The sequence below is a fragment of the Nicotiana tabacum genome, chromosome 9, assembly GCF_000715075.1.
Source record: "Nicotiana tabacum cultivar K326 chromosome 9, ASM71507v2, whole genome shotgun sequence".
Taxonomy (NCBI): Eukaryota; Viridiplantae; Streptophyta; class Magnoliopsida; order Solanales; family Solanaceae; genus Nicotiana; species Nicotiana tabacum.
In genome coordinates this window covers 8,120,645-8,134,563 of record NC_134088.1, presented here as the reverse complement: position 1 = coordinate 8,134,563, position 13,919 = coordinate 8,120,645, and the positions used below count along the sequence as shown (strand labels likewise).

General features: G+C 39.5%; 1 protein-coding gene and 1 long non-coding RNA gene across 2 annotated transcripts; both read right to left on the bottom strand.

Moving 5' to 3' along the window:
* Nucleotides 1–548: 548 nt before the first annotated feature.
* On the bottom strand, nt 549–2,570 carry LOC142163783 (uncharacterized). The gene has a single exon (XM_075220921.1). The coding sequence runs from the start codon at nt 2,568–2,570 to the stop codon at nt 549–551; it is 2,022 nt and encodes a 673-aa protein (XP_075077022.1).
* A 7,135-nt stretch (nt 2,571–9,705) lies between these two features.
* LOC142164343 (uncharacterized) lies at nt 9,706–12,267 on the bottom strand. The gene is made up of 2 exons (XR_012695127.1): nt 11,448–12,267; nt 9,706–9,817 (listed from the first exon to the last, which is right to left on the bottom strand). It is a non-coding gene; the product is annotated as an uncharacterized LOC142164343 (long non-coding RNA).
* Nucleotides 12,268–13,919: the final 1,652 nt, after the last annotated feature.

The following is a 13,919-nucleotide window of genomic DNA, read 5'->3' as shown; positions in this document are numbered from 1 at the left end:
TATCTCTTTAAACTCGGGTGCACATTGATGTGACCCAAATCCAAATCTCAACGGAGTCGAGATATGTCAATAACCACGGGTGCATTGATGTAACGTGGTTCGAGATATGTTTTCACGACGTTGCAATTCTCGTAAAATAATAATTATGAAATTGGTAAAAAGATAAAATTTGCACATAAGTTCACATTTGTATAAAATCAGATAATCAAGCCGAATATGACAGTTGAGCGACCGTGCTAGAACCACGGAACTCGGGAATGCCTAACACCTTCTCCCGGGTTAACAGAATTCGTTATCCAGATTTCTGGTACGCAGACTGTAATATAGAGTCATTCTTTTCCTCGATTCGGGATTAAATTGGTGACTTGGGACACCCTAAATCTCCCAAGTGGCAACTCTGAAATAAATAAATAAATCCCGTTTCGATTGTCCTTTAATTGGAAAAACTCCCTTGTACCCTCGCGGGTGCGGAAAAAGGAGGTGCGACAGGTGGCAAGACTGGTCTACCAGGATTCCCGCTTGTTCGGAAACGGAGTAGCCTTCCAGTTTTACAATTTGGCATCGGGCCCCATGTAAAGCACCTCAGCGGTGCTCGAGCCTTCTCCCGGCTGAACCATATGGGTTTCGTACATCATTTGCCTCATAACCTGACAGATTTCTTCAATTTCCTCGGTCGTGAAGGTCTCATCCTCTCTTTCTTCATTGTACTTGGGTTTGACGAATGTTTTGTAAAGATGGGGAATTGGCTGAGATAATACCCAACCATTGCTCTTCCGTTGGTTTGCCCACATTACGTCAGCTTCTTCGGCGTAAAAACCAATACCGAAGAACTTTTCGGCGGCAGGTAATGTGATAGGTTCGGTGATACCTTGCAATGATGCCCCGAGTCCCTTTCCCAGTTTATAACCATGCCTGATCATTTCCTTGGCAACCATAACTGACGCTTTTGAGAGAAAAGGTTGAGGGTAGGGGCTTCCTTCTTCGCATTGGTCTGCGACCACAACCTCGAAAACTTGATAGACTATGTGTTCACTACCCTCCTTAGCTTCGAGGCATGGAACCGACGGGTCTCGATAAATTGAATGCTCATCCTCTCCGTGGACTATAATCTCTTGATTTTCATGTACAAATTTTACCATCTGGTGGAGAGTAGAAGGTATGGCTTCCGTCGCATGAATCCAGGGCCTTCCTAGAAGGAAATTGTAAGAAGTATCCATATCTAGGACCTGAAAGGTCACCTCAAACTCCACAGGTCCAATAGTCAAAATCAAATCGATCTCGCCTAGGGTGTCCCTTTTGATGCCGTCAAAGGCACGAACACATACGTTGTTGGGCCTGATTCTCCCTGTTTCGATCTCCATTCTTTGTAGAGTCGAAAGGGGACAGATATCCACTCCGGACCCGCCATCCAGCATGACCCTCTTCACATAGTATCCTTCACATTTAACTGTTAGGTGGAGGGCCTTGTTGTGAGCGGCCCCTTCCGGGGGCAGATCATTTTTGCTGAAGGAAATTTGATTGATCATGAAAAATCTTTCTGCCATCCTCTCTAGCTGTTCCACGGTAGTTTCAATTGGGACGTAAGCTTCATTGAGGGTATTGATCAACACTTTTTGATGCTCAGTTGAATTCATCAATAGAGACCACAACGAGACCTGAGCGGGAGAGTTTCGGAGTTGATCAATTATCTCGTAGTCTGCAGTTTTCATTTTCCTGAAAAACTCTTCCGCTTCCTCGGCGCTAACCGGTTTCTTGAGTGGGAAACGCTTCTTTGTAAAATCATTCAACTCCTCCAGGTTGAGGTATTTCTCAGTTGGGTTAGTTTCATTCACTTCTCCCAGGATTTCTTTTCCTTTGTAGGTTACTACCGCCTTGTTATAATTCCATGGGACGGTAGTAGGATCCGTCATGGGCCTCTGCGGCGCGCGTCCAATAATCACGGACTCATTCAGCCTTGGTGAAATTATTGGCCCCCGTTCCGCATAGGTCCCTTTGGGCACATACATCTTAGATCCTTTGTTCAGCTCAAACCTTCTTGGAGGGCTCAATGTCACTTGTCCTTTCTTCGAACCTCGGGGGACATAAAGGACAGTATCTTTCGAGGGTACTACCTCAATTTTTGTTTTCACTGCTTTTTCTGTGTTTTGAGGGGGTTTTTTACTCTTCTTGTCCACCTTTTCTTGCTTTGCATACGTCTTGGGCTCTTTCTCAAAGTCGGCGATTGCAATGATGACTTTCAAGACAGGATCAAACTCTTTATCTTCGCAGATCATCCCAATAATCGGTCCATTGTTATGAGCCGGTAACAGATTGTTGGTCACTTTAGGAATATCTTCGTCCTTTAACACTATTCGCTTTTGTTCTATGAGGTTTTCAACAACCCTTTTCAAAGTCCAACAGCTCTCAGTGTCATGTCCTTTCACTCCAGAATGATAGGCACATCGGGCACTAGGTTGGTAATAGGGTGACTCTGGGTTTTGCCTATTTGGGGGTACGGGTTGTAACAAACCTATTTGGACCAATTTGGGAAAAAGCTTGGAATATGATTCACCAATAGGTGTGAAGTCCATTTTCCTGGGCGGCTCTCGAGTGCGGGCGTTGTAGGGGAGATTATTTTGTAGAGGTCGGGGATTATACTGAGCTTGGTGAGGAGGTTGATTTCTTGGAAATTGAGCTCGTTTTTGGTGAAATTGTTGTTGTGGCCTAATATATGGTTGTGCATTCATTACTGTGTAGGGCTGAAGGTTCATAGCATAGGCCGCATCTTGATGGGGGTAGTAGTGTTGCGGGGGTCTTTCAGAGAAATGAAATCTGGACGGATGGGGTTTTCTTACACTCGAAGTTGCCATTGTTGCTTCTTCCTTCTTCTTTCGGTTTGCTCCTCCTCTAGACCCGCCTTGGATTGCTTGGGAGGTGGCCCTTATAGCAGACTGACTCAAGATTCGCCCTGTTTTTAAACCATTCTCCACCATTTCACCGATTTTGATGGCTTCAGCAAACGGCTTTCCCAATGTAGACATCATGTTTTGATAATAATCAGCCTCTTGGGCTTGAAGGAAAACGCTGACCATTTCTGTTTCATCCATGGGAGGTTTGACTCTGGATGCTTGTTCGCGCCATTTGACAGCATATTCTCGGAAGCTCTCCGAAGGCTTCTTCTTTAGATTTGACAATGAATTCCTGTCGGGGGCAATGTCGATGTTATATTGAAACTGCCTGACAAAATCCCTAGCCAAGTCGTCCCAAATGTGCCAACGAGATACTTCCTGATCCGTATACCATTCAGAAGCAATACCAGTCAAAGTTTCTCCAAAGTAAGCCACAAGAAGTTCTTCTTTTCCGCCTGCTCCCCGCAACTGGTTGCAGTACCTTTTGAGGTGGGCTATGGGGTCCCCATGCCCGTCATATTTCTCAAACTTTGGGGTTTTGAAACCCAAGGGCAGATGTACGTGTGGGAACATGCACAGGTCAGCGTAAGATACGCTTTTTTGCCCGCTCAGACCCTGTATATTTTTGAGAGTTTGCTCCATGCTTCTCATTTTTCTGGTCATTTCCTCTTGTTCAGGCGTTTTCTCGGCTTTCTCCTGTCCTGCGATAAACTCGTACCGAGACGGCTGAGGGTAAGCATTGGTAGTGAACTGACTAGGTTCCAATGGAAGAGGTGGTGCTTGAAATGTGAAGGATGATGAATCGAAGTTAGGCCTGGGTAAGACAGGTTGTGCCGTGGATGAACAAGGTGGAGCAGTGAATATGTTTGAAATCGCTCCGACAGCTAACACCTGGGGGCGAGACTCAGAAGGTGTTCCAGTAAAGTAGGTTGAGATGGTAGGAAATCCCAATGGGGTATTTGGATAATTGGTGGGGATGTTGGAGGTCCCACTTGCCCTAGGAAAAAGCTCAGGGAATCCAGGGATCGCACTTGGTGGCTCTTTTCCATTGGCCCAGGCATCCCACATTTCCATCATGCGGAGACGCAGAATCCTATTTTCCTCGACAGTTGATGACTCAGAAGTTGGGATGACTGAGATTGAACTTTCCTCCGAAATAGGAATCGTTGGCAGAGGAATTTCTGAAGACATTTCGACACTTCCCTTCGACCTTGTGAAATATGTATGAGCAATTCCTCTTGATTTAGCGAAGGGTGGTTGAACGTTTCCTTTTGATCTCGTGAAGTATGCATGAGAGGCCAGATTACCACAAAACCAAACCACTTTTCTAGGAACCTGAACTTATCAGCAAACATGACGGTTAGTGTAAAACAAATAACATACAGGTAATCTCACATTGGGGTGTGATGCACCTATACAGTCAGGGGAGTTTCTACATGCTTGCAACAAAGACATGTATCATTCCGGCTTCTCCTTAGGCTTTTCTTTTATTTATCACCATTTTTCTTTCTTTGCTTTTTTATTTTATTTTATTATTTGCAGTTAAAAATGTGACCGGATCCGATGAGGATTGCCTACGTATCACGATGCCGCGTGAATCAGATCTTGCGTAGTTCGGAATAGAGGAGTGTAAAAGAAGCACACATTTTATTACTTAAAGCAATCTATTACAACCAACATTTGAAAAAGGGGAAAATAAACAAACCTTGAAAACAAATGCAGACTCAAACAAACTAATGCACCCTGATGCGAAAAGACAGACAGAAGATGCTAAGATACAGACTCGACCTATGAATAAATCAAGGTTTCGAGAATTGGCGCCCGCGGGGCATCGTTCGGCCTCGCCGCGGTCTTAGGTGTGAGATCCCTTTCAAGTTGTTCCAGCTCATGCATGGTTTGCTTAACATACACCATCACTGCCGAGAGAACGGTAATGGTGGTCATGTTTTCACACCGTAGACATCTTCTGATGATGGCATGGGCAATGGTCCTGATCTTATACCTGGTTCGCCTCTTCTCTTTGAGTAAGTGCTCTATTTGATCATTACGGGCTGTCATAACCCGAGAATCCTGGAGGCATTGATTTTGCCACTGCCGAATTTCTACTTCCATCTGGGCTAAAAGCTTGCGGCAATGTCTATTTTCAACTCCTAGGGTTCAGGTTTGCTCAAACGCTCTGTCCACCTTTTCCTTCAAATTGGCAATGGTTCGCTCGTGATCGCTTTCCAACTGCTGTAAGTGCCGATTACGTTTTTCTGTCCTTCTTGCCCAGTGTGCCTCGAGCCCCGCTATGGTATTTTCTGACTCAGTCCGGTGCTCTCCAATTTCCGTCCTTAGAGCTTTTATCAATCGTTCATCCGACCGACTCCTTTGTTGATTATCAGCATCTAACCTCATTTGTTTTATCCGAGCCTTGAGCATCTCGTTTTCCTGAGCCAACCTGTTCTTTTCTCCCAAATCGGTAGCAACTTGCACGTTGTGCTCATATTTTAGACCTTCCACTTGTTGCTTCAACTTGCTGATTTCGGTACGATAACCTCTTTCTTTTGCCAACCAATCCCACTGCTTTTGCGATGACTCGGCGAAATTCAAGATGTGGGGTCTTTTAGTCGGCCTTTCGTGTTCGAGTTCTCTTCTGTACCATGCAAGGTAACCTGGCGCCATTTCACTTTTGGCCGGATCTTGCACACAAGTATCTGCTTTCAAATATTGACATTCGTTCCAGATCTGGCGGATTTTTGCTTCAGGAAATTGTCCGTCAGGGCTTATCTCAATTGTTTGAGCAGTAAGATCTTCCTCGTGTGGCACTATCTGATATCTTCCGAGTTGTCTCAAGACTCGACAGGGCGCGTAAGGTTGAATGCTCTTAAGTCCCATCAGTAGGAAATGAGTTCTAGTTGCTGGCATATACATGATCTCATCAACAGGCAACCATCCCAGTGTCCACTGTATTTGGCTGGCAGTAAGAGCTTGAAAGAATGAAGTCCATGCCATAACTCCTTTGGGTAGACTGATCTCTTTGGTTCTCGTGTAAAACTCTTCTATGCAAGTCTTTTCCGGGGAACCATGGCTCAAAATCTTGGAACGATGACAGAGGTGCTCGGTCATCCACATTTGTAGGAGCAAGTTACAACCTTCGAAGAAATTTCCCCAGCTTTACAAGCCGTGAGAGCTCGAAAAATGTCAGATACCACCATAGGCGCGAGAGTACTGTCACTTTGTGTGAGCAAAGTACTGACGACCCCGGATATTTTCAGATCAATATTCCCATCTTTCCTCGGAAATACCAGAAGGCCCAAAAATGTTATCATGAAAGCCACCCGTCTGTGCTTATCCCACTTCTGACAACTTCCTTTGCTGCATAGCTTGTTAATCGGATTGTTGAATCCTCCTACATGACCATACCTGTCGTATATGAAGCATGGATTACAGAAACCGGCGGCCAAATCTGGGTTATGGACCGTCCTGGGTATTTTTAGTGAGTCTAGAAATCGATGCACCGTGACAGCTCTTGGGGCGACCAGGTATCTTTGCCTTAATGGAAGTTCAGCATTTCCGATGTACCCAGCCATTTCCTCCAGAGTTGGGGTGAGTTCAAAATCGGAGAAGTGGAAAACATTGTGCGCTGGGTCCCAGTAAGTGACCAAAGCTCTTATGATATCTCCCCGAGGCTGGATTTCCAGTAAACCCGTGAGACCTTTCAGATATTTCTTGACTTCATCTTGTCCTTCAAGACCTAGATCATTCCACCATAGTCTTAACTTGACAGGGATTTTAGTCATTATCGAAAAGTGCTCATTTTGCATTGTGCTCATCCTGCACATTTATTAAGGTGATTATGCCAACGAAAAACTTTTATTAGACTCAAAAAAAGGCACCGTTGAACTCACCGAAATGATGAGGTCTCTTGTCAGACCTCTGTTTTCAAAATAATGGACTCGGTTTTCAAATGCGGCCTTTTAGTACTTCGGGAATGAAGATTTTAAGGCTGCGAGGATCAACCGGTCAAAAATAAAAACGATGACCAAAGATGACCGTTTATGCAATGTCAGCCTTCCGCCGTCCCTTTCGGGAACATTCGGTTGTTTTTGACAACAAAAACATCACTTGATTTTTTTTTAGAATGGTGACACGACATTGGGAACATGGCCTCACAGAGCCTCGGGGACGAGGATTCCGAGACTGTCAGGCAAATTGATCAAAGTTCAAAATGACAAAAAATGACTGTTTGTGCAAAGTCAGCCTTCCAGCGTCCCTTTCGGGAATATTCGGCTATTCTTGACAAAACAGCATCACCCTACTCATTTATGATGAAGTTAAAAAAAAATCCAGACATTTTGGCTATTTCTGAAAAAGGGAAGGTTGGACCCGATGAGGGTTGCCTACGTATCTCACACCCTGTGAGAATCAAACCGGCATAGTTCGGTCAATCAGGCGTAGAGTACAAATAAACTTAACCCCTTCTGACTACAATCTTTTTTAAAGGAAAAAAAGTATTTTTCCTGGAATTTTTTTTTATTTATACTTCGTTTTTTTTAAAGGAAATATTTATGAATTTTAAACTTCTTTTCACCCTTTTTTTTTAAAATTTCGAAAATATTTTTTTTTATTTAAAAAAAAACGGAACAAATACCTTTTTTTTTTGATTTTTTGATTTTTCTCCTTTTTTTTTACTTTTAAATAAATACCCGTTTTTGAATTTTGAAAGTGATTAAAAGGATTTTTTTTTGTTTTTATACATATATCAAACTAAAAGACAAATTTTTGTTTTCATTTTTTTTTAAAGAAAATTCCGGTGAGGTTTTGACACTACTTGGACATTAGTTTTATTTTTTCCAAAATAAGTAATTATCTCCCTACGCTGCTATTTTTCTCTTTCCTTTTTTTTTTTGAATTTTTTTTTAGAAACCGGTCAGCATGCAGATCTGAAGCAAATAAATGCGCCAACCAACGAGATGTAACAGGATGGTCTTTTCATTTCAGGTTGCCTGTCCTAGACGGACCCAACCCCTGTGTTGAGTCCCCTACGTCAAATGCAACATGATGCAAATAATCGTTCCTACTAGGGATTCAGCATGAGGTTTCGTTATGCTAGGTTTATAACCTGGGTATATGTTTTAGACTGTGTACCCGAGCGGACAACTCGAGTCGAGGAGGGGGCTACGTACCGGGGACCCGCGAGATCGTCCGGCTTTGTAACTTGTCCGGCCTCTTTCTTATTTAAGGTATTGACACTAACAGAATGGGGAGTCTCGACCAGCGAGCTTCTCCCCGGAGGTAAGAAGAGAAGGGTTTCGGCACAGTTTATATACAGTTCAGATGATATCAAAGCGGTAAAAGACAACATTTTGCACGTTATGCCAAAAACATGTAATAAAGATCAGATAATAAAGCCAAATATAACAATTATTCTAATCTCGAATTCTTGAACCCTGAACCAAAGGTTCTGGGTTCGAAATTCCCCAGCAGAGTCGCCAGAGCTGTCACACCTCCTTTTTGCGCGCCCGCCCTGAAGGGTTGAATGCGCGAGGGAGTTTTTTTTCCAATTTAAGTGACAATATTCGAAATGGGATTATTTATTTAATTCAGAGTCGCCACTTGGGAAAGGTTTGACTTTTGGTGTCCCAAGTCACCGGTTTATCTTAAATCCCAAATCGAGGAAAATATTCGACTTTCAAAATGAAGTCTGCGAACCAGAAATTCTAAGTAAGGAATTCTGTTGACCCGAGGGAAGGTGTTAGGCACCCTCGAATCCCGTGGTTCTAGCACGGTCGCTTAAATTGTTATAATGGCTAGATATCTGATTTATTACATGTTATTACTTATGTGCTTTCATTAAGTTTAAAACCGCTTTTATTATTATTTATTTTTTATGGAATTGCAACATTGTAAAAATGCATTTCGAACCATGTCACAATCAATGCGCCCATGGTTGTTAATACATTCCGACTCCGTTGAGATTTGGATTTGGGTCACATAAATGCGCACCCGAATTTAAGAAGGAATGATTATTAAAATGCACGCCTGAAGCAATTATCGTATTATTATTTCTGGGTAAGGCCGTGGAATTTTGCTAAACGGCTCATCCCGAAGTCTAAGTAATTTTAATTAAACATTTATCGAGGGCCCCGCAATTTGTGCGTTTTATTTGGCGAGGCTCATCTCATTTATTTTTATTAGGATAATCCTAAAGTGCCTACATTTTCTATTAAAATTGTCTCTACGAAAATGAAAGAGAAAAGGGTCTTAATTTATTTACATGCTTGAGTTGTTATAGTTGAGTTTCGAATATGATTCGTAAATTCTAAAAAAATGATACAAGCAAAGCAGTCCATTAAACTAAACCTGGGCTTCACGTATTACTAACTAATTATATTATACTAGGCATGTTCTCAGTTTGTCAAATTAAAAAAAAAAACTTGGCAATCTAATTTTAATCCTAAAATAATTACATGCTGGAATTAACCAATATTATTTAACTAAACAATTTTCTTACAAGTTCCGAAATGGTCTATTCGTTTGATTTTTAACTTAGACGGAGTTACTACACCATTTATTTATTTACTTGGCAATCTAATTTTAATCTAAAACAATTACATGCTGGAATTAACCAATATTATTTAACTAAACAATTTTCTTACAAGTTCCGAAATGGTCTATTCGTTTGATTTTTAACTTAGACGGAGTTACTACACCATTTATTTATTTTTAAGCAATATATAGATAGTTCATCCGTTAAGCTATCGTTGGATGTTCCACTATATATACATTAAATAGCTACATGATTCCGATTTTTGTAAGCTAAATAATTTATATATACAAATAAAATTAAGAATATAATTCAAAATAAATTTAGAACTTCAATTCTTCATTTTTTGTATTCATGCTTCCTGTTTCAGTTTACAATAATCAGCGTGTCAGTTGTGTACCTGATATTGGAAGCAAAAGAAAAGTGAGAGATCAGCAGAAATTCAGTAGCATACAACAACAACAATCCCAGCAACTAGTAACAACCAGCGACGAGAAACTTAGTGACAGATTTTAAAATCAAGACAAAATCCGGAAACAACAACAACCAACGGACAGAAGCAAAGGGAAACTTTTTCAGATTTTTGAAAGACTAGTTAGTGTTTAACCCTTAATTTCTCAATCCGTATCTCAGAATATTTGGACTATATATCAGGTGTATATTCTTCTTCTTTTGAATTTCCAGAATGTTTTTCTTTTTTGTTTTTCTAAAGTCTTAGTATTTTTTTTCGGAATTTTTTCTCTTAAATTTTTTCTCTCCCCCCAAAATCTGATTCAAGACCTCTGTATATATCCCCAACCCATAAATCTTTTAATCAATTAAAATCAACCCATTTTCTCTACCAAACCCATTATCTTCCACTCATCCCCATTACATTAAATAAATATATCACACCACCCCATTATATTTTGTCCTCCATGCCTAACATAAATAAATGCAAGATTCCCCCCACTAAATTTTATCTTGTCCCCCCTTTATATTAAACAACTATATCACAACCTACCCCATTTCATTTTATCCCACATGCTTCATATAAACAATTACAAAATGTATAATTCCTAAACTACCCCTCCGACCCTATTACAAATTACTATTTTACCCCCGAAAGTACTATGAATTACCAAACTACCCATCAGCTATAACACATCAATTAATCAAACTTAACCAAAATATAGACAATATGATTAATTTCTAACAATGTTCAAACAACAAATTTCATGAACAAGATTTCTTCAACATTTCAACAACAAATCACATGAACATGATTTCAATCCACAAATCATATGAACACAAATTGAACAACCAAGAACAACTAAAATTTGATTGAACAACATTTTTAGCAACAACAAACCTATTTTCAGATTTAAACAACAACAACAATCAAACAAGTATATTTAGATTTCTAAATTCAATAATATTGAACTCAAAATCAACCATAACAACATTACAACCAACAATTCCTATATCAAACTTAAACAAGATTATGAGACAAATTCAAGAGATAATCATAAATGATAAACAAAAAATCAAACTATACAAATTTCGGATTCAAGATCAACAAACATAATATGAACATGAATTAAATCTAAAAATAAAAACGACAGATTCAAATGATTAAAACCAACATACTTCCCTTATTACAACTAAATTCTTTTAGGCAAATGACAAAACAAAACCTAAGAAGAAACAATTATGAATTTAAACTTGAACTTAACAATATTAACAATTTCTGGAAAATACATAAAATACATTAAACAAATTGAAGAAACAATTAATTAAACTTCAATTTGTATCTAACTAATATTAAACTAACAAATATTCACTTAAACAATAATACAAACATGAAATAAACATGAAAACAATTAATTAATCTTTCATTTGAAATCTGAAAAATTAATTTAACAAACAACACATGAACATGAACTAAAGATTAATTCAAACGATAAACAAAACAAACATTTGCAGATTTTAGATTCGAAAATATCAAAACAAAATACGGACAAAATAAAACTAAAAAAAAAACTACTAACCGGATCGAAACGACGAACAACGACCAAACAAACAACGAACTTGACGAGCCTCGACCAAAGCTCAAACCAACGATGGCGAACACGAGCAGACGACGACGAACATGAACCTACGAAGCAATATCGGCGGTTGACAACTGAAAACCACGCCGAAGCTAAACCGGCAGTTGGCGCGGCAGAAGTGAAGCAGTAAAAGCATCCGTGGACGACGAGGTTTCAGTACAAACCCATATGAGAGGTCGACGGACAGCGGAGACGCGACAGCTGGGGACGGGGCTTCAAACTGGACGATGAGCTTGGCCAATGGAAACAGCGGAGACGCGACAGAACTGGGTCGTGACGATGACGGGGAGGCAGCTGGAGGCGACGGGTTCTTGTTCGTTTTCTGGGTTTTTGCCGGAGAAGAACGTGACGCAGCAGCAGCATCAACAGCTGCTACTCGACAGGGGGGGTCCGATGGTTCGAGCATTGGGGGTGCGAGGGTTCGTCTGGGCAGTGGCGTTTGGTGGTTGTTTGGTCGTCGACTGGACAGTGACGACGAGGGGGAAGCTGGTGGTTGACGAAGGCAATGGCGGACTGCTTGGTGGAGCTGGGCAGCCATGGATGTCGAGCTCAAGCTCGAGCTTGACGAAGGACGAAGAAGATGAAGTGACGACGCAGAGACAGCTACGCGGACAGCAGTAGCTATGGTTCTTGGGGTCGTTTGGTCATGACGAACTGTTTGTTGATGGTGTTTGGACGAGAGGGAGTGGGGTCAAGGGCAGCCATGGTTGTGCTTTGGAGTTTTGAGGAAGAAGAAGGAGAATAGGATAGGGGGGGCGGATGCTTTAGGCATTTTTAGGGTTTTCTTACTTTTTTTTTTGTTTTATTTTGTTTGTACAATAATAGGGGTGTTGGGTTATGGACTGGGTCGACCCAGTTCGAAATGGACTGGGTCATAGGGAAGGTTGGGCCATTTTTTGGGCCTGTGGCTTGAAATCGAAGAAGAGGCCCAATTCCTACTTTCTTTATATTTTCGCTCTCTTTTCTTCTTTTATTTTTCTAAAACTAAATTATAAAAATACTTAAACTATTATTAAGAACTAAATTAAGTTATAAAAGCGCAAATTAACTCCCAATATCAATTAACGCACAATTAAATAATAATTAAGCATAAAATTGTATATTTGGACATTAAATGCTAAAAATGCAAACGATGCCTATTTTTTGTAATTTTTTTAATTTTTGTAAAACACATCTAATTACTAACAATTGTAGAATTAAATCCTATATGCAAAATGCGACATATTTTTGTATTTTTATTAATTTAGCAAATAAACACGCACAGACAAATACAAATAATTATTCAAAATATCACAAAATTGCACGCCAAAGAAAAATCATTTTATTTTTAAATTTTTGGGAGTAATTCTCATATAAGGCAAAAATCACGTGCTTACACTCAGTACTAAGAAATTTTGGATTCAAATTGGATAGTGATGTTTGTGATAATATATTAAAAAAACAAAAACAAGAAGACGAAAATATATAGTAGAAAGATAAGGATGACTTTCAATTTTGACTTGATCTATGGCAATTGGAAGTTAGGCACTTTGGATTTATCTTTTTAATTATATTTTTCACCTGATGTCCAGCGTATCAATATTCGTATCGCATAAGGTCTATTAAGCAAAAATCGTTTCTTATAAGGATCTTTTTTTATATTTGGAACTTCAATCCGAAATCTCTTATTAAGAGTGGAAGATCTTATTCATCCCATCACAATTTTTTACCGTAACTCTTTAAAGTTACAAAGTCACTGCTTTGACGGCTTAACAACTGACATGAACTATTTAACTATCAGAACCAATCATTCCTAATATCTATTTTCTTTCTTTAAGGAAATTTGATACATTCTACATCAAATTGGATAGTGATGTTTGTGATCAAATTTGATTAAAAAAAAACGAGAAGACGAGAATAGTTGAAAGATAAGAATGACTTCCAATTTTGACTTGATCTATGGCAATTGGAAGTTAGGCACCTTGAATTTATATATATATATATATATATATATATATATATATATATATATATATATATATATATATATATATATATATATATATATATATATATTTCACTCTCGATGTCTGCTTCTCCGATATTGACTCGCTGCTCAGAAGTGCGGGCGGCAAAAACGGTTTTTGTCAGGATTTTCTTTTTATCCAGAACTTCGATCGGAGACCTCTTATTACAAGTGAAGGATTCTATTCATTCCACTACGAATTTTGATAGTAACACTTTAAAGGAGTCTATTACTCAGATGGTCACTCAACTATCAGAAATTATCTACCAAAATTATTTTTCTTTCGTTTGTAACAACAAAGTCACTAACTGCGCCAATAACACTCAGAAGGTCACTCAACTAGATTTCTCAAATTTTTAATCGTCAAATACCTATTTTACCCTCTAAATTATCAACTTTTATCTTCT